Genomic DNA, 19,884 nt, shown 5'->3' on the forward strand with positions numbered 1-19,884 from the left:
CTAGGGCAACCACGGCCGCGCGATTGTCCTGGGCCGATAAACGACAAGCGCGGTATATTGTTTTGGCCGTTGAGTAATATTATACATATACATATATAGTAATAGGGTTTACTCTCCTCCGTACCCCTCGGTACCCCCTCCTCCTTTTTTTTTTTTATCGACGGTCGCGGTGGTCGCCGTATCGCCATGTGAGCAACACAGCTGATTAAGATCTTCCGAAAGAACGCTATGGAGATGGGCGAGAAGGAGTACCTATATAATATTATAATATACAGATATACCGCTGGCGAGAACCACCGAAGTCAAAGGTGACCACCAGTTCTCTCTCTCACCGCGATGCTTTATTACCGTTGCGGCCATTCGTTCCATTCATCCTCTGCGTGTGAGTACCCCCATCGGGAGAATCCGGGCGGAAGAACCGCAGATGTTACTATTTTTTTTTCCACTAGTCTAAGTCCTACAAAGGAAATACTATAATATGTATACTACTATGTTGAAGCTGTCGTGGTCGTGCCACGTTCGTGTGCTTATATGGTCTTTGAGGATTTTTCCGGATGACCTCTGCGGGTTACCGTTCATAAGGAGGCGCCGGTCAGTAGTACCCGGGGGGTCTTAATCGATCCACAAAGTCGCGGGTCTAACGTCCGCACCATAAGATATTACGCATGATAATTATTCATTTTACACCAACGGTAAACGCACAAACTTCCGGTATGGATTATTATCACACACTTTTTACACAAATCAAAGTATACAGCAACAATACATATACATTATACATATAATCGACATCATTGTTCTAGCCCACAACTAGGTAAAAGTTTTGACGTTTTACTGCAAATTACAGCGCCAGCATAGGCACCTACCATTGAGAAACTAAATTACGATGCCTCATAATTCTAGAAAGGTGACTTCTGGTGATCTAGAAAGATCCAAAAGCATATGAGCCTAGTATGTGTGTACTTAATAACTCGAATATACCCAAGTTACCACTAAGTTATTTAAACACATCGTATTTTATTTACACTAGAACCATACTAGGAAAACCATTTCCTATTACATATTTTTCTAAATAATAAACGATAAAAAATATTTTTTTAATATTTATACCGATTGTTATATGTAGTGAGTAAGAAAAATAATTATGAAATTTCCAATGGGTCAGCTAAAAAATAAAGTAACAATAATTAATAAATAAACAAATATATTACATAACGTCGATGCAATGTTACATTTATGTAATGTTTTTAAAAACTTTTTATACTATTTATTAATAATAATTTTAAATGTTATTATCGTCATTTATTTAGCTAAATAAGTTAAACGTAAGACTTTAAATGTTCAGTTATTTAATTTTAACTAAACTACTAGTTACCCCGACTTGTTTATTTCAAAATACGAGTATGTATTATATATTTTATTTCGCCAAAAGCCTTTATTTAAATTAAAAAATGGATAATACTTTTGAGGACGCCCCACCACTCTAATTTTGTATGTCAAACAATATCTTAGAAAATGCACTGTTTTAGAAAATAAGCATTTTCCAACTTAAGTGTAAAATTAAATTTACTTAAAACTTAAATTTGAAATGGGAGATTTTTGATAAATTTATCAGAAACCTATTTAGAATAGGTACACATGCTTACAATATGTTTTATCAAAACTCGCCAAAAATATTAAAATTTAAAATATGAAGTTGCAGTGTTTGGTTTTGTACAAATATGCTTTTCCGCTAAAAATGCTCAGTTACGGGACTGACTTAGTACAAACAAATTTCAAAAACTGGGATTTAAGAATCGGATACAAATGTTAAACGTAAGTAAATTTCTATCAGCCAGTAAATTTTTATCGAAGAATTTTCATACTGTGTCAGTTCTTAATAAATAGGTAGCTTCTTAATAATAATGCATTTTATTATAAATATAATACTGTTTACTACCTGTTACGGAAAACATACCTAGTGGGAGTTAAAGTATTTTTGGGTAATGACAAGACGGGTGGCGGTTGCGCCCCAAAATTATATAATGATTGTCACAAGCGGTCATATATATGCACTTGGAATGTTCTTGGTCTTACTAACCGCCATTATAACCGGAGGTATTTTTTTAGATACCGTTTCTCAAGTATATGCACCTCGTCGATTATCCGCTCTTTGTTTTTTTTTTTTTTGTAGTTCCCAAAGTAATTATTCGTTTTGACAACACTGTATAATTATCGGCCACAAACTATACACACACGAACCTGCTCTCAGGTTCTATAATAATATTATTAATGCACGGCGGCGGCTCGAGGGAGGAAATAGAAGGGCGAATGAATAAGCTTAGAAGAACTAACGAGAACGACGGGCTATATAATAGCATAATAAGTAATATGCACACATATGTGTGTGTATGGTTGGTAATTATAATAAATTATTGCATTGCCGGTGTCGTTGGAACCGTATGGATGACTAAGAGATGAATTGGACGCCTTTGAATAACAACGTAATATTAATATGACGTGCACAGAGTTTTCATTTTAAAACTATGTTTCTTGTTAAGTTAACTTTTGAATCGACCACCGTGAATTATATTAGATGGCATTCGCTCAAAGTGCAAAGATTATTATACTAGCTGATGTCTGAATGAACGATTGAATTTAATTTTATTGATCAAGTAATAAAATATTAGTGAGAACCTACAATTAATTATTATCGATAACTCCTCCCAAGTAGAACAAAACAACAGTTTACGGGGGTCATTAATTAAAACAAACATCTACTACTGCTACTAACTGTAACATCTGCTACTAAAGCAATTCAGCCAAAACTTTCAAAGAAATGTAAGACTTAAAGCCTTGTAGACAGTAAGCAAGTTACTCCTAAACTGCGCAATTTTCCAAATTTCATTAAATTTGAACTTCAGAAATTTGGTTTCATCTACAAAGAACTGGCTGTAACAATGACAATCAACACTTTAAATAAGACCCTACTTAACATTCAGCCAAATAAAATAAAATGTACTAACATAAGTTTTGAGTCAATATTATTATTAATTTATGTTAAACACAAAATGTTAGTCACACATTTTTTCCAGTACATACAAACGTTGTTTTAAACAATTTTAAATTTGGAATACTGCGGAGTGTAAGGTTAATTTAAAAATATATTTTATTTAAATATATATTATTTTTGACCATCATAAGAACTAGCCACGTATTTAAATGAATACCTAAATAAACCCTAAAAAAAGTTTCTAAAGAAGTTTTTATGTAACTGTGAAATATAAATTCGTAATGAAATATCCAAAATAAATAACCATTTTTTAATTTTCTGTTAGCATTCTTAATAGTTAAATAATTTGTAAACAATTTTACAATCAATTTTCACTTTTTCCGATTTACACTTTATATCGCCTGTTGTGTATTTCAATTACATATTCTGTTAGTATTCGTTAATAATGTAAAACGTAATAAATACTGTATATTTAAATAATAATTATATTCACATTTCAAAACTCTTTCTATTTAGTTTTTCACTAAATTTAATTACATACTCTTGCCAATACTGTAAGTAAAAAAAACCAGATATTAAGTTAAACTAGCCAAAATAACTCTAAAACTAAAGTTTCTAATTCAATTGGACCCTACTTGACTACTTATATTTTTTAGTTTTCAACTAAATTTATTCTAACATTAAAATACTCATGACAAACTCCAACTCAATTCGTCTGTTTTGTTTTTTTAACAGCCAATTAAATGTATGCTTATTAAATTAATAAAATTAAATACATTTTTAAAATTTTAACTATAAAAAAAAGTAAAAACTAAATTGTTTTTATGCAGTTAAATATTATAGTAAAAATTTAATATTTTGAAAAAGTTGTACACGAATATAGAAATATTTATAGGTGCCTTAAAAACATACAGTTAGGCAAATATAACTACTTGTAAGAAACTCTAGATGCTTTAAACTTAAATGAGGCTCACAAATATAAACTACTAAAGAAAAAAATGCACAACTGTTACAATATGTTTCTGTTTAAAATTTCTTTAGAATGCTTTATACAAATACATTTTTATCAAATAAAAATATTTTTTTTATAACAAAATTAAAAATATTAAATATATAGAATAAAATAGATACTTATATATAAAAATCTGAGTATATTTTTTTTTTTGGATTTTACAATTATTACATTGTTATTAAAAAATTATATACTTCAATATATTATGTATATATTGACTTTTTATAATAATTTAAATTGTTCATAATTAGTAATTTGTATTTAGTATTTAGTAAAAAGTTAAGTTTTTCATCGTCGATTCTTAATTTAAACGCTTTCGAAATATTCGTATTTTTCCGCCGGAACCAATTCATACATTTCTTCATCGTGTGGTAAACCATGACTTTTGAGTTTACTTTTGAAACGTTTGCAGATATGATTGTACTTTTTGGTGACAATCATTAAGTCGTTCCACGCTTGATCAATCTGGTTGTTCTTTTTCTCCAGCAATGCCTAAAATGAATTCGAACCCAGTTAAATACATTATTATCGAAAATATAAGAATGATATACTTATTATTAAAACTTAAACCATGTAAATCAATTTGTTAACAGTCCATTTTTTGCATGCGCCATTTGTTTTTTTAAAAATATTAACAAAAATTAAGTGAAATTAAATGTGTTTTGAAAAATAATCTCACATTATGTCGTTGAGCAAAAGAAAATAGCTTCGTAAGCAATTCGTGCTTAGTTTTTATGATCATTCAATTTTAACTTAAAAAGTTATATAAAAACAAGAGTAAATCAGTATTTAATCACCTCAGTTTTCAAGTTCATTGCCATGGCGATGGAAGTGTCAGACGAAACGGCTGCCGTTAGACGTGCAATCTGAGCGTCCCTTTCCTCCAATGTTTCTTTTACACGTCTTAGACGACTTTCGGCAGATATCAACTTCTTACTGTTCTCCATTTGCAAACTCATTATGCGATCCGTATGCTCTTCTCTGATAGTCTTCAATTCTGCTTGCATCTACATCCATATTACGTAATGTTTACTCGTATTGTGTAATCGGCATTGTATGATTTTCAAAATATAATAAATTGTATGGTTTACTTTTTCGAAATTCATATGCAACTCATCGTAGTCCGCTTGCAAGTCTTTGTACTTGTCAATAGAATGGTTTAGACGCTTAGTTAGAACCTATTGTGCAAACATTTAATATAACAATAAAACAATGTTGTCTGTTGTGAAACATTATAATATGATGGATTACGTTCTCAACACTTACCGCCAACCGCTGCTTGTCTTTGGCATAATTTGTCATTTTTTGCGTTAATTCTTCCACGGTTCCCAACGCTTCCTTAAGGGGTCCTTTTAACGACTCGTTTTCTTTAGTCACTTCTTTCAGGTCCATTTCTGCCCTTTGTTGGTCTTCTTTTAGCTCAACAAACTTTTCCTACGCCAAAACACAACTAAACAACTATAGGTATTTGTTAAAAAATGCTTATCAATTTAATCTTCAACACACCTTCAATGATCCTATCAGTGTTAGGTTATTGACGGTAATGTCATTGTAGTGTTCTTTGAGATTGTTGAACGCGTTATTGTGGTCTTCGATGATTTCGGCAATTCTTTTGTTTTTTCTGGCTTCCGTTTCGGCAACTTCCACTTTGTTCTTTAAATTCATTCGGTTCCTCAGGTCTTCCATGCGTTTCTGGTACTTGCCTTCTATGACTTGACAATCTTCTACGAACCTATCTTTTAATTCTCGCATAGTCGTAGCGTGTTCCTAAAATTGTTTTTTTTTTTATATGAAAAAAGTTATCACGCGATTTCGAGTTCAACAACATTACCAGCCGGATGTTATTGATTTGCTCGATGTTGCGTAAGTTCATTTCCACGATTTCTTGTTTCAGAGTGTCGTTCTCTTTGACCAGGTCTTCCTCTTCTTTTATGTGCTCGTCATTGGCTATTTTTAACGACACCATATTTTCAGCCTAAAAAATGTTTGGGGGTTATGGTTTGTTAATTATGGCTGCTTCATTAACGAGGACATAGTTTTTACGGTTAGTTTGGTCGCTAATCTCACCTGCACTTGAGAGAGGTTGACGTGCTGCTCGTACATTAACAGTTTAAGCTTTTGTTTATAAATTTTGATCTCGTCCTGGTGCTTTTCCTCGATATCTTCGATTTCCCTATCCTTGTTTCTGAAAGCAAAATTTAAGGGCTTATAATAGCGTCCCTCGCTATTGTGTCATTGCACGGTCTGGCTTATAAGAACCTTACCTCAGAGAAGCTCTGTTTTCCTCCATCTCTTGTCTGGTTATCTCCCAAAAGGTCAACACTTTGTCCCGTTCCAACTGGAAGAAATTCCTCTCTTCCCTCTCACGTTCTAACTCTTTTTTCATCCTGGACGCGAATCCCTCCAGCTGTTCCCTGGACATTTCGGCAATGGACACACCATCCACGATTCCAGTGCCGGCACGAATACCTTTACTTCCTTTGGTCTTCTTTTTTGGCGCCTATTAAAAGAAAATATTTTAATAATATTTAAAATAGAAATTTTTTTTAAAAATTTTAAGTTCTAACCATTTTTTTTAAAACGTATCCCTTGTATTATTTAAACAGTAACACTTTACGCCGGAACTCAAAACATTTGAATACCCTAAAGGTTCGTTTTATCATTAGTAGCGTCCTGTCGCTGTCCGTTACTATAGTAACTCACATGGTGCCTATTCTGTCTAATCGTTTTCATGTCAACAAATTAGAAACGGGGTAATACCGCCTAACAGCCCCTGGGTATAGTTTATTAAAGAGTTACAGTGATCAATTTTTTTTATTAAAAATGATTTTTATTTTTAAATTGTTTAAAAAAAAACATAAGTATTAACAATAACGTTTAACAAAAAAATATATACAACAACAAAACATTTTAAAGTGTAATAATAAAATTCTAATATTATAGGTATACTTTTAAAACTAATATTAGATGTGAGGTTTTAAAAGCGTTGCACAATTGTACACTAAAGTGTTATTAAATTTTATGTAGCTCATAAACTGACAGGTAACCAGGTAGGAATTTTTCTACTCTCATCCTTTGGACAAAATCTAGCAGTATCATCTGCAACAAACACACAAGAATATAATAATTAATTTTATTATATTGAACTAATCTGACATTTCACATACCTTCTTTTCCTCCGTGTTAACATTCAAACATTCGGCGAGCACCACGTATGTAAAAGCGTTTATAGAATCCGGTGCTACTTTCTTTAACAACGAGATCCTCTGTAAGCCCAGGTCATATGGCATGTGCAAGTACATATGTCTTGCTCCCGTCCAGTCCCTCCACGACTCGATCATTACCTACAAATTGAACGGCGGCCACAATATAGTAAATGTCATCATTTAAACAGAGGTTAAGGTTAAATATCATACTATGACAATGCACGCATTGTCAATATCGTATGTTCGTATAGCGTGCCTATTTAAATGAGAATTAAAAAAACAATAACTCATAACTGTATAGTTTATTGTTGCCAAAATTTGCACATCTTGCTATATATGAGTTATAACAATAATTTAGTCATTCATACCTAATTGAATTGATTTTTTTTTTCCAGTGAATTTAGTTTACAATAACAATATAAGACGCTATAATAAACGTCGGTGGTTTCATTTCAAAAACTATGTCAGCTATAGTATATTGCTGTGCCTACTTATTACTTATATAATAATAGAGTCATATTGACCGATTCTATGTTAAGTTATAAAAAAAAAATGTTAATTTTTTCTATAGAAATAACCACTACAATTATCTAACGTAATTCTATTCATTACATTACCTCATCACAGTTAACACAATACTTATGATTAAAATAATATTTGGTTGTATACATATGAGTATACAAAACCTATTCTGGATACAAATGTTAGGTTACCTGTATTCAAAATGTCAAGATTTCTGAGGGTCGTAGATTTAGCTGAGCATTACTTAGGAAGAAAATTATGTCATGTACCTACATTTTACTTAAGAATAACACCAGCAATAATAATTATTAATAATTTATATAATGGTAGTCTTTGAACGGTTTACCATTAACGTTAATTGGACGAATTATAACACAGGATGGTATGTGTTAACTCCATTAATATTTGTATAATTATTGTTGCAAGTGTTAGAAATGTTTTTTACTTCATTGTAAAAGCACAAGTGATGATACTTGGTACCTATATTGATATCACATACCTCTACTAGACTGCTGTCGAGTGTTTTGAATCCAGACACTATGTACGAGACGCTCGTCGAGGTCGTTAAAAACGGTCCATCGCCGTCTTCACATTCGATGCTTTTGATTTCTCGATAAACACCTAAAACAACACCATAAAACATTTCTCATAATTTGTTTCATATCATATTGTTATCATTGGCATACTATTAGGCTTATTATGGTGCTTGTGTAATAATAGTCTAACAGGGCTATACCGAGTCGTGAGAAAACCCGCGTCGTAATAAAAACATATTAAGTATTAATTAGTTATAACTTATAAATATCAGTCACGGTATAAGTGTTAGACTTGAACTTCGAGTACCGACAGTCAAGTCAGAAGTGCTGAAATGACCACAAACCATTAAATAGGTCGTTTGAATGCTCATGAGAGTTAATTTTCAACCGTACCGTTTTGGAAATAAACAAAGCTATACAGCATAGTATTTTTTACTTAATTCCCCTTTATAGTCATTTGTATTATGTTAAAAAAATACTATTGTACTATATGTAAGAAAAAAAAACCTTAAAACCATTTTATTATATGGACATTTAAAATCAAACTTGTTTTGATTACACTTTTTAACAACATAAGTCATTTTTTTTTACAGACAAGTTTATTTGAAAAAGTTTTGATAATTTATTTGTCAAATAAATTGAAATAGAAATTCCATATTATTTAACTTCTAATATACTCAAAACATCCTAATACGTTTTAATATTGTTATAAAATTAGGTTTTAATAAATAATTATCTATGGCTATTTAAGTAATTAACATATATTTAGGCAAGGGGAATACGGGAACTTCACCTGTATAAAACATGTGATAAACTGAGTAATTCTCTCAAAAATCGCTTGATCTTAGTGTACATTGAAAATAATAAAACTAAAGGATCGTTTTAGTATCTCTGTTGATTAAATTTTTAAAAATTTTTATTTGAACAGCCGTATTATTTATGAAATTTGTATCGTTAAACATACTTTTCAATGTGGTTCCAACCAAAACAAATATGATTTACCTACATAGAAAATGTTTCCCAAAATTATATTTTGCTCTATTGTCGAAAGCTACAGTGGTCATAATAGAGATAACTTTAAATAATAATTCTATAAAAAAAAAATGTAGTTAATTAAGTGTTACAAAATTGTTTGTTCTAATCAATTTTTAAGTATAAATCAACATTGTTCTGAAACTAATGAGTATTTTTTAATTTTATGGCAACTAATAATAAAAAAAATTAAATGATATTCTACAATAAAGATTAAGTTATTTGCTTTGTCTCACCTTGGTGAAGTTGGAAGTATTCACCAAGGTCTTTTTGATCTTGCAGCACTGACATTAAAGAATCTCGGTCTTCGGTGAAATGAACCATTGGATAGACTACTGTAAAATAAAAAGTCGTCAATAAAAATGGGCTATCCGACACTTAACACTTTGACTATCGTAGAGTGCAGTTACCGTTTTTTTCTTTGCATTTCAACGCAGTGCCTTTGGCGAAATTGTTTTTCAGTGTTTCCGAAACGTCTCGCAAACGTTTTTCTGTTACCTGGGTACCGTCTCTTGCATTGGCAGCGACAAAAGAAAATAACGTCAGAGGTCCTTGACCACCCCTCGATCTCTTCGGGTCTAAAACAAATAAATCGTTTTCAGAATAAATTTACAGCTCATACACGGATGTCGGTAATTTAAAAGACAAATGTCGCAAAATACAATAACGACGACCGGACCGTGTAACGGTTTAGGAGTTAACGAGTTATTCCGAAATATTTTATTATGAACAATATTAATGTGAACATCAATCATTCAATTTGTATTAGGAAATGTAAATAATTGCGCATAAGTATTCAGCTAACGATTTAACCGATTGCTTTAACGTTATGAAATACATACTACTTTACATCCTTAAATAATATATTCTGACTATTTGACAAACATGATGGATAGATAAATTATTATTCCAATAAAATGTTACTCCTGGCCCTCTTGCTTATAGTATTACTAATATTATTAGGAAGACCAGACAATACAATTTTGCCAAAGCAACACTATTTCGTGTGTTGATTAAGAACGAAATAATAAAATAACCCCGAAAGCTTTAAACTACAATTCAAGCCAACGGAATTAAACCCAGTTCTAATACATTTTAACCTACCCAAATAGCATTAAAAGTCTACACAATTCACCTACGATCTTTGCGCAAAGGCTATAAAAAACGTTGATATTAAAAACTGCCAACCGTACTTATATGCCAATTTATCATAAAGGTATAAGTTTTAAAGGTACACTACTAGGGTACTTATGCAAAGCCTTAGATAAGCCGGATCAGCTTAAACTTTGATTAGTGGCATGGTTAAAATGTTAAAATATATTTTTTCAAACATAAAAAAAAAAATATGTTTTTTTTGTTTATTCAAATAACAAACATGCATTTTCTCAATCCTGGTTAAAGAGTCGCCAGGTTACTACCAAAAGTAACCATCGTACACATATTTGACCCAAGCCTGTTTTTGTTAAAATAAAAGGTCAGGTAGGAAATGAGGTTTTTTACACGCAATTACTTAAACGCATATAGATTAAAAATTACATTAGAGGTGACCGTTGTCTATTACTCTATGATTATTTATTTACCTAACGCTACAACAATTATTGAAAGGGAGGCAATACAATAATTGGCTATAAAAAACATAACATTTCATGTTTTACTTTCTCTATTTACTTTTATCGACTTAAAGTTAAAACCTTATATTGTACTCAGTAACAATGTATACAGCTTTTAGGTACATATAATATATATATTTATAGTACATACCTAGTACCAACAGCTAGCGATGATATTGTTATAGAGCTTATAAGAAAGAAGAGGTCACAGGAAAGAAAGCGCGTGCCGAAACCAGATTATCTGAATTCCCGGGCAGCATTCTTCTTCTATAGGGACAAAACGGGAGCCGATTGTTTTCTATTTTTTACTCGGCCGACCCGCTTATATAAACAATATAATAAGTTCAATATTGTTTTTTATATGTACGAGATAGCGGCGGTAAGAGGGTGGTTGGGAAATGTGCGTGTCCACCAGGATATCACGAACAGTACATAAACGCATTATATAGAGGCTATTAGGGGGTTTCGTACCGACTAAACATGTACCTAGTAGGTGACGCGATTATACATATACCTACAAACGTTCGTGTGGTGTTTATCGATTTAAATTAGAATTTATACTATCATCGACCTTCGATTTCCTCAAAGCAGTGTATATATTACAGAATTTAGCAATTATGCGTTTTTATTACTAAATATCATACAAGTTATACAGTAAACTCAATTAAAATCGTTACACATAATTCGTGAAAAAACTACTCCGACGGTATAAAATTAAAAAGTGGCGCTGTACATAAAAACATTTACAAATACCAGTATTTTGATTATGTATTTTATGGTTATAACACTATTATAATGTCTTTGACAGACTATATAATTTATTAATAATATATACACTAAAAAAAGCGTATAGTCTTCAACGACTTCTTTTTAAGATTTTCCTAGAAGACAAGATGGCTAGAATCGTCATTGTTGGTTCGAGTTAGTAGGTAACATCAATGTTGTATTAGTTCATAGTTGTTAAAATTGATCAAGCGATAAAAACTAATGTGAGTTTGGCATTAACATATTATTATTTTTTCAACTCTTTTTGTAAAACAAAACTCGACAGTTTTTAAAAGAATCATCGCAAAAATATATCTCAAATTTCAACCTTGACATTCAAACTTTAATCTAAATATTTAATACCGACCTATTTTTGTAATTACCGGTTTCTGTTTACCTAATACCTATACCTGCCCGATCTCTTATATCTCGGTTATTATTGGAGAAAAAAATGACTAATGAAGAATTTGTCATAACTGAAATAAAAAATAAATATTTAAATTTAAGTTTAAGTTTTGAGTTAATTATTTTATTTTTATGTTGACTTTCATGTGACTTTACTCAGCCTATACTGTATGAGTAAGTAAAGTTTTATAAGAAAAAAAACGTAGAAGTTAGAAATGTATTATCTTGGTATATTGTATTGTGAAATTAATTTCAAATTTGTAATTTACACTGTTGCGGGTTTGGCGCGTGATTTAACCGCCATAAATAACTTCTAAATCTGCTTACATAAACCATATAAATTTTAGATACCTTGATTTAATAAATCACGAGAAAACTAAAAACATAGACACGGATAGAATGCCAAGTTATTTATATTTACGATAAAGATACATATGGTCCTTCTTCCATCCCGAAATTAAAAAAAAATGTCCAGGGAACCGTAGCTTCCTCTTTGAGGAAGCAAAAACTCATGGGTCACGGATGGATTAACATTTAAACATATTTTTATCAAGCTAACGTAAACAACTATACAGGGCGTATCACGGTGTTATGGCAGATTAGTAATACGTCGTAATAATAATATAATATTATTGGTATAATCTTTTAACCTAGTACTCACGAGTCACAATGTTTAGTTTGAACGTGGACGAATGAGATCCGTTCTCCATCGGACATAATATTGGTATTGTGTCGTATCCGTAGAGATTCGCGATCCAAGCTTTTAACTTAAATTAGCTAAGTGAAGCGAGAGAAATTATTTTGGTTTGTATTATAATTATTATAAATTGTTGTGCTATACAAAAAAGAAAATACTAACGTAACGCTCAGTATCAAATCATAACGTTAAAAAATATTCTAAACAATATAATCAAATCGATTGACACGTTGGATTTTATGTTAGTTATTATAATATTCTCGTCAAAACCGATTGGTCGACGTTTTAACGAGAAACACTAAACGCTAGTATGGCACATATTTACACGGTCGCTCTTGGTCGGCGATTGAAACGACAGCGGCTTAAACCGCTGGTAGAGCGCACGTTACTACTACTACTTTACTATACTATTGTGTGTGTTAACTCGGTGTGCCATCAGATACCGAACATCAGCACCCGCCCACATTCGTCAGGTGTGTCCGACTTTGTCGGGCTGTACGGCGCACAACCCCATAGGTAGCTGAAATACCACGCTTAAGTCACCCCGACCCAACTATACATTTTTACATATACAAATGTAGGTACATTATATATAAAAATCTTGTCAAGGCCAGACTATAGTATACCTATAAAGATTATTATTGTGAACTGACCTGGCTATATACAAATTTGATGAAGGAATAAAAATATTATAAAATATCTTCAATGTCATATGTTTATAAAAGTAAAACCTTTTATGGATTAACATCAAAATCACTGTAAAAAAAAAAAATTACCTAATCCGGATCGTGGCTTTTATTCGTCAATATTTAAAATGTATTCTAACAATAGCAGTTCAAATATAGCTAATTATATAATGCATAAATACTTGTATATTAATCGGTATGGACAAATATAGAATTTAATATTTATTTTCAGAATATAGAATAACAAAATAATCATTGAACGCTTAATTATGAACATGTTTAATGTAAGAGTTTAGTTTGTTATTTTCTTTTTTGAATAATTTTAGAACAACTCAGATCTTCATTCGGTTGCAGCAATCATAATAATAAAAAATATCAGATAAGGATTCGATCGACTGGTGTTAACAAATTAGATTAATTATAAATACAATATTTTATTTAAAAAAAGCGACAAATTGGAATTGTAATAAAATGTAATTTTAAGTACAGAAAAATAGTGAAAACATACTAAATTATACTGTTATTTTGATTAAGAAACCAAAAATAGTTAACTGTATCCTAGGCAACCCATACTAGTACTAGTATTAGCAGTTTAATGTATTGACTTTATACAAAAAAAGTTGTTAGTGAAAAAAAAACCATTTTTTATTAATAATTATGTAATTTTATATAATGTAATTACTAATTACATTTAATTGTGTATTCTATTGCTGTAACACTATTCACCAACCATCCCCTTTTTCTGGACTATTTTCTATATATTCAAGACAAAACTGATGTATAAACAACAATGACCAGCGAATGGAGTGTGTTGCAGGCTGTTGTTACCATTTGACTTTCCTGGTTAATCTTCATTCGTATTGTATGTTATAATATGATAATGAATCCTCTCTAACTCTGTCATAGTTATGCCAGGACGAAGAACCAGTTTTCATTTGAAGTATACTGTAAATACATACAAATTATTTGATTATATTATTATTATACATTGCATCGCCATGATTGTGTAAACAGTGTAAAACGATTTTATATAGATAGATTATTATGTTAATAAATCATTGACAAAACTTGTAGACATTATTTGTTCTAGAACCGTCGTGTATTTATCGACCAATAAAGCATCCACAACAGACACTTACTCAAACTGGAATAAATAATATATTTTTTTGATGTCAATTATTATTTTCTCAAATAATGTTTATTATCTATAAAAATATTGTTACTGAAAATTGCAATATTAAAATGTGTGAATGTACCTAAAGATAATATATACAAGACTAGTCGATACAACTTTATTGAATAAATTACAATATTTTAATACTGTCATAATATTATTACATCATTTTATGACATACAAATATCTACATACCAATTAAGAAATATATAATTATTTTCTAAATGTTTTGTAAAAAATATTATAAGTTTAATATTTGTTTGATTTTTAAAAATATTTATGTATATTCATTGTAATATTTATAACACTAAAAAAAATATTAATTAGTTTATACAACACTTTCATCATGAAAAAAAACGCTAAATAGGCGCTTGAAACCACGACTCCTGAAGACATCTTTCTCTCATATAAATGTTAAGTAAATATATTATTTATTTCTAAAAAAAAAATACTTGTAAAAACATTGATAGGTTGAAACATTTTAAATACATAAAAACAGCGATGTTCCAACATAGGCTACTTAGCTAATTTAGCTCTATGGAGGTATAGGACTAGGGTGGCCGATCCCATGTAGTTGTGAGTGTAAGGCGAAGATAAAGAAGGAGAAGAGAGGCCTCGCCACAACATTTGGAAAATATTTAGAATTTAGAATTGCTGCGTGGGGGATATATCTGAACCCAGTTAAGACTATTTAATCTTCATCTGTTGCAACTGTCATTTTTTTTTCTATAAAAATTAAGTTAAGAGTACTTAATCGATTTTAATTAACCCGCGTATCCCTTTTAGGAAATATATAATTATTTTGTTTTAGGTCAATTCCGTCAGTGTAAGTGTAAGTACATTGTGTCACACAATGTTTTCTCAATAGGTATTTTTTAGTAATGTAATGCTCAAAGTGATATTGAATCTTCACGACAGCCATCCTGTATGGCATCCGGCTAAGGTGTGCCAAACGAGTCGTGTGCGCTTTTCTCGATCAATTTATTTGTGCACGGCAATTATCCAGTCGGTACGCCGCCTTAAGATTAATCGAACGTTTCAAAGGCGTTGGCCTGTGATCGCTAGTTACACATAAAACAATATGTATATATATAATATTATAATAGTAAACGTTACCTTTGCATATGATACTGACCGTCTCATTGTGCGTACAACAATGTACCGTGTAATTCTACCGCGGATGCAACGATACGGCCGAGAGAAGGATAATTATTATTATTATTAATTGACAGAAACACACATCGTTAAGTAATACCTCTGGGCTCTGGGAATGCAATGTATTACATACGGTCACTATACAACAGGTATAATATACTGAAAAGATTACCTACATTTCAATAAGTATGATTACGTTATGAAATAGTTACGATTGGTGGTGTTTTATCAAAGAACATAATAAACAGGATAGCAAAATATACAATTATATAATATTAAACTTTGCATCACACAGTCCTAATCATAATTTTTGATTAATAACACTAATTGTAAGTAGTACTTGATACAATTCTGAAAAGCGTGTCAACTATAGATAATATGTCTTATTCCTTTATTTACTAAATGATTCGTCTTTCTTAATTGACATAACTCATCTAATATAAAAGCAACGAAAATTGCACCATCTCAACAATTTTTTATGAAATCCGAAAAATATTTTATCGCACAAACATAATAAAATAGTAGTAGTATACAGGCTAAGTAGCTAGTGTTCACACTTTCCTAATTTTAATTTTAGAATGGACTTTTCTAAAATTAATCCAGTTCTAATTTCTTTCTTTCATCAAGATTAATTTTTTATTCAATAATATGTACTTAATTATGCAATTGTATAGGTAATATCCTTTACATTTGATTGTCCAGACAACTGAAAAATTATAAATTATTATTAAACAGATATTTAGAAATTATTCTTAAATTTTTGCAACTATTGTGATGGAATAGATGGAATGAGTATAGGTAAATATACATTGAGTGCGAGTAGTAAAATTAATATTTTGCAGCACGTCCATGCGATCAATTGTATTGTTATTTAACGCAGAACGGTATTATGAATATTAGCGATTCAGTTGTGACCTGCGACGTTGGCGGTAAACGCACAAGCGGCAGTGAATAAATAAAACGCATGTACTATTTTATTATCTCATAAAATGTCTTGTTTTATGTAAAGAACATCGTGTCAGACATCGCAGTCATTATTTAAACTCATGAAAACTTGATAATTGCGACTTCGTTAATTGCCCGTGTACAATATTATTATTATTCATTAAAAACTTATATATTAGGTTGGTAACGCTTAGATAGTCATTAAAACCCGAGTGTTATTTTTTTATTTTTTCCAAACAGTCATAAGTAAGCTAGATTATATAAACAAAAATAAATCGTGTAATAGTATTAAAGTAGATTACATTTTTAAATAGATTTTATCCCACTAACGTTAAAGCCGAGTTACTTAATGACTTCTTTAGATATTATTTTGAAATCATATTTCGACTTAATTACTATCAATCGTCTAGATTAATTTTCCTCCTCCGGGCTATAGCGGTTGTAACCGGGAAATACAAGATTTACAATGTAACTGGATTACAACTTATAAATGATATTATTATTATTCTTCCGGACGAAGTTAAAAAATATTTCCAAGGACGATTTTACGATTAAAAACTACTACCTTCGGTTACAGGCTACAATAATAAAATATAGAAGAGTGTCATGTATGTTGTATCATTTTCTGCCCCAAAACCGTTTTCTATTTTTTAGTTAGACTGAGTTACTCCGGTTGTATGCGTAATGGACTATAAACTATGCCGAAAGAGTTACCGAAAAATTATGAATTAATTTTTGTGACAATACATATCTGCTCATTGGCTAGACGGCAACAGCTGTTGATTTCGGGTATCTATCCGTTAAATGTTCTAATAGTTTTAATTAATTATCGGCAAATCTATTTTTAAAGTAAAAATATAAATAGCTTTTTTATGTTTGTATTACAAAACCGTCGTTATAGTGTTCCGTTCAAAGACTACACGCGTACTTCAAGTCATTTTTTAAATGATCATTACAAAATCTATTTTTATTCAGCCTTCACTGACAGACGTGTAAAGTCAAAAGTGGGGTACACCAAAATATAATATTGTGGCTACTGGCTAATAACATAAATCGAACGCAGGGTAATAAGCTACCGCGACTAGTATTCAAAACTGGTTTTCTCAAAAAGAACACCGCGCCTGTGCATGGATGCATAATGCAACTCCATAGCTATGGATTGTTTGTTTACCGTCGTGTATACGGTATTGTCATAAAACATTTAATTGATGCATTACTGATTTACGCGATGAGAATCGCCGTCCGGTTAGAAGTATAAATTGTAGGTACATAGTTTAATAATAATTATTTATAATATTATTACTTTACTAGATGCCGGTGGGAGGATAATTAACGCTGCATCACGTCTTACTCTATAATGTTATATTATATGGGTAGGGTTTTACAGTATTATCGGGTAATAATATTATTAAAAAGGAACTATCCGGCACGCCTTCCGACCAAGGCTTCAAACGCGCAGTAGTAATTATTATTTAAGAAATAATAACATAATTCAATAGGCTATGTAATAGTAGTGGACTGAAAAGGTAAATCGATATTTCGGTACTAACACCAACGGGTAAAAGAGGTCAATATGCTGGGATTTAAAAATAGATGTAAAAAAATAATAAGTGAATGGTATAAGATACAAATATAGGCAGGCGTGTGGATATTTAGAGCAATAGTAACAAACAGAGACGTATGTGGCGTATAGGATTTCAATGGGAGACCTCAATTTAGGGTTTAATACGAAGAAGATATAGTATGTGCAGACCTCCCTTGAGAGTTAATTCCATTCTATTAGGGAGCTGAAAACCAATTTTTATTTCTATTCTATAAATTGTATGAACGGCAAAAATTAAAAACGAAGTATTTAAAAATTCTAAAATTCACTTTTCATGGATTTGACAAATTTCCTAATACTTACAGCTATTTATATCATTAGCTTTGTTTCTTAAATGATATTAAAACACGGAAAGTATAATTATTAAGAAAAATTATACTAAAAGTGTTCTAAAACATTGATTTAATGTACTATTTAAGTATTGAAAAGTCCCTATTAAAAATAAAAACATTGAAATTGAATTAGATATATAGGCGTCAATTCACACTCGCGGTCGTGCTTGTATTTAAACAATTGTTTTTTAACATTATAGACTTTGATAGCATTACTTTTTTGAATAATTTAATGTCTTAATATTTTTTCTATTTCTTTCTATAGTTCTATGTATAAATATTACGCACCCAAGTGCCATTTGATTTTATTGTTTTGCAATAAGACAACATTTAAGGACGTTTTCAAGACTTATACGATTGAACCCACGTGTTTGTTTTTTCTTTCTTTGATGTATGATATATATATTGTGTGTAATTAAATTGTACTTGGCTGCACGATACCTACGCGCGCTAATCAATTACAATACATCACCGAGATAACTTGGTTAATTTATAAACACGAACAAACAAACATTAAACAAGAGATGATAGTGTTATTTATGAGCAAAGCAAAGCATTGAGAATACTAATTTAAATCACACGAGATACGTGCAGCCCTCGCGGTTACGTCATGATTTGAATAACGCTCTTCGTTTTAAAGTTTTGTTTTATTTCTCTCAAAACACACGTGTGGCTTTACAATGCAAATCGTATAGTTATTATATTACTTACAATATTAACATAAGTATATAAACCGCATACAAGTCGATGTGGTATTTATAACAGACTGATATGTAGTGCCTTAAGATTTTAAGTACTACAGGCTACGTATGCTGGGGAAAAGTACTGCCAGCCTAGAGCCAATTCACCCAGCCATATTCCCAGTCTTCCCACTTAAAAAACAAAAATTAATTATCCGTGTATAAAGTAAAATTATTGTTAATTATAATGTTCGCCCGCTTAATGTGAAGCACACGTCTAGAATGGGCACAAACGTATCGTAACCGTCACGAACAGTCGGATAAAATGTTTGGGAAATTACACTAATAATTAATATTCGAGTAACAGGAAATTATAATTTATTTATTTTTTATTATTGTTATCTAAATATTGGTTTGGTAACTCTTCTTTTTGTGCTAATCGTTCGGACAGCATGTAGTTAATTGAGCATTAAGTCTTCAATGGGCTTTTTGCAGCCCGAGGAATATCTATACCGCCTCCTCGTCAAAATAT

At 30.9% G+C, this 19,884-nt stretch overlaps 2 protein-coding genes and 1 long non-coding RNA gene across 4 annotated transcripts in view; 1 reads left to right on the top strand and 2 right to left on the bottom strand.

The window, feature by feature from the left end:
• LOC126833718 (uncharacterized) overlaps positions 1–19,884 on the top strand; it is a 34,193-nt gene that overhangs the window by 6,492 nt on the left and 7,817 nt on the right. The gene's annotated exons all lie outside the window — the stretch shown is intronic.
• LOC126833715 (dynein regulatory complex subunit 4-like) lies at positions 4,241–6,838 on the bottom strand. Its single transcript, XM_050565215.1, has 9 exons — positions 6,572–6,838; positions 6,269–6,504; positions 6,072–6,189; positions 5,836–5,979; positions 5,511–5,771; positions 5,271–5,438; positions 5,096–5,182; positions 4,802–5,011; positions 4,241–4,496 (listed from the first exon to the last, which is right to left on the bottom strand). The coding sequence occupies exons 1-9, from the start codon at positions 6,572–6,574 to the stop codon at positions 4,311–4,313; spliced, it is 1,413 nt and encodes a 470-aa protein (XP_050421172.1). The 5' UTR covers positions 6,575–6,838; the 3' UTR covers positions 4,241–4,310.
• On the bottom strand, positions 6,942–13,122 carry LOC126833717 (uncharacterized). 2 transcript variants are annotated; one of them, XM_050565217.1, is made up of 6 exons: positions 12,742–13,122; positions 9,711–9,878; positions 9,537–9,632; positions 8,232–8,353; positions 7,172–7,348; positions 6,942–7,103 (listed from the first exon to the last, which is right to left on the bottom strand). In XM_050565217.1, exons 1-6 carry the CDS (start codon positions 12,788–12,790, stop codon positions 7,017–7,019), a joined length of 699 nt encoding a protein of 232 aa, XP_050421174.1. In that variant the 5' UTR covers positions 12,791–13,122; the 3' UTR covers positions 6,942–7,016. The 2 variants fall into 2 exon arrangements, with proteins under 2 accessions (XP_050421174.1, XP_050421173.1); XM_050565216.1 differs by having other exon boundaries at positions 6,945–7,103; positions 9,537–9,635; positions 12,742–13,118.

Source organism: Adelges cooleyi, unplaced genomic scaffold (genome assembly GCF_023614345.1).
Source record: "Adelges cooleyi isolate 19-005CV unplaced genomic scaffold, UGA_ACOO_1.1 ACOO_flye_CR_arks_rails_tigmint_CR_PRNA_2, whole genome shotgun sequence".
In the NCBI taxonomy this organism is placed as follows: Eukaryota; Metazoa; Arthropoda; class Insecta; order Hemiptera; family Adelgidae; genus Adelges; species Adelges cooleyi.

Bases quoted from the DNA above. Each gene is read 5' to 3' on its own strand.
- LOC126833715 (XM_050565215.1), bottom strand. The intron at 5,980-6,071 runs GTGAGATTAGCG...AACATTTTTTAG, and splicing joins TCAACCTCTCTCAAGTGCAG to GCTGAAAATATGGTGTCGTT. The intron at 5,772-5,835 runs GTAATGTTGTTG...AAACAATTTTAG, and splicing joins AAATCAATAACATCCGGCTG to GAACACGCTACGACTATGCG.
- LOC126833717 (XM_050565216.1), bottom strand. From the start codon at position 12,790: ATGGAGAACGGATCTCATTCGTCCACGTTCAAACTAAACATTGTGACT. The intron at 8,354-9,536 runs GTGAGACAAAGC...GTGTTGTTTTAG, and splicing joins ATACTTCCAACTTCACCAAG to GTGTTTATCGAGAAATCAAA. The intron at 7,349-8,231 runs GTATGTGATATC...TTCAATTTGTAG, and splicing joins TCGACAGCAGTCTAGTAGAG to GTAATGATCGAGTCGTGGAG.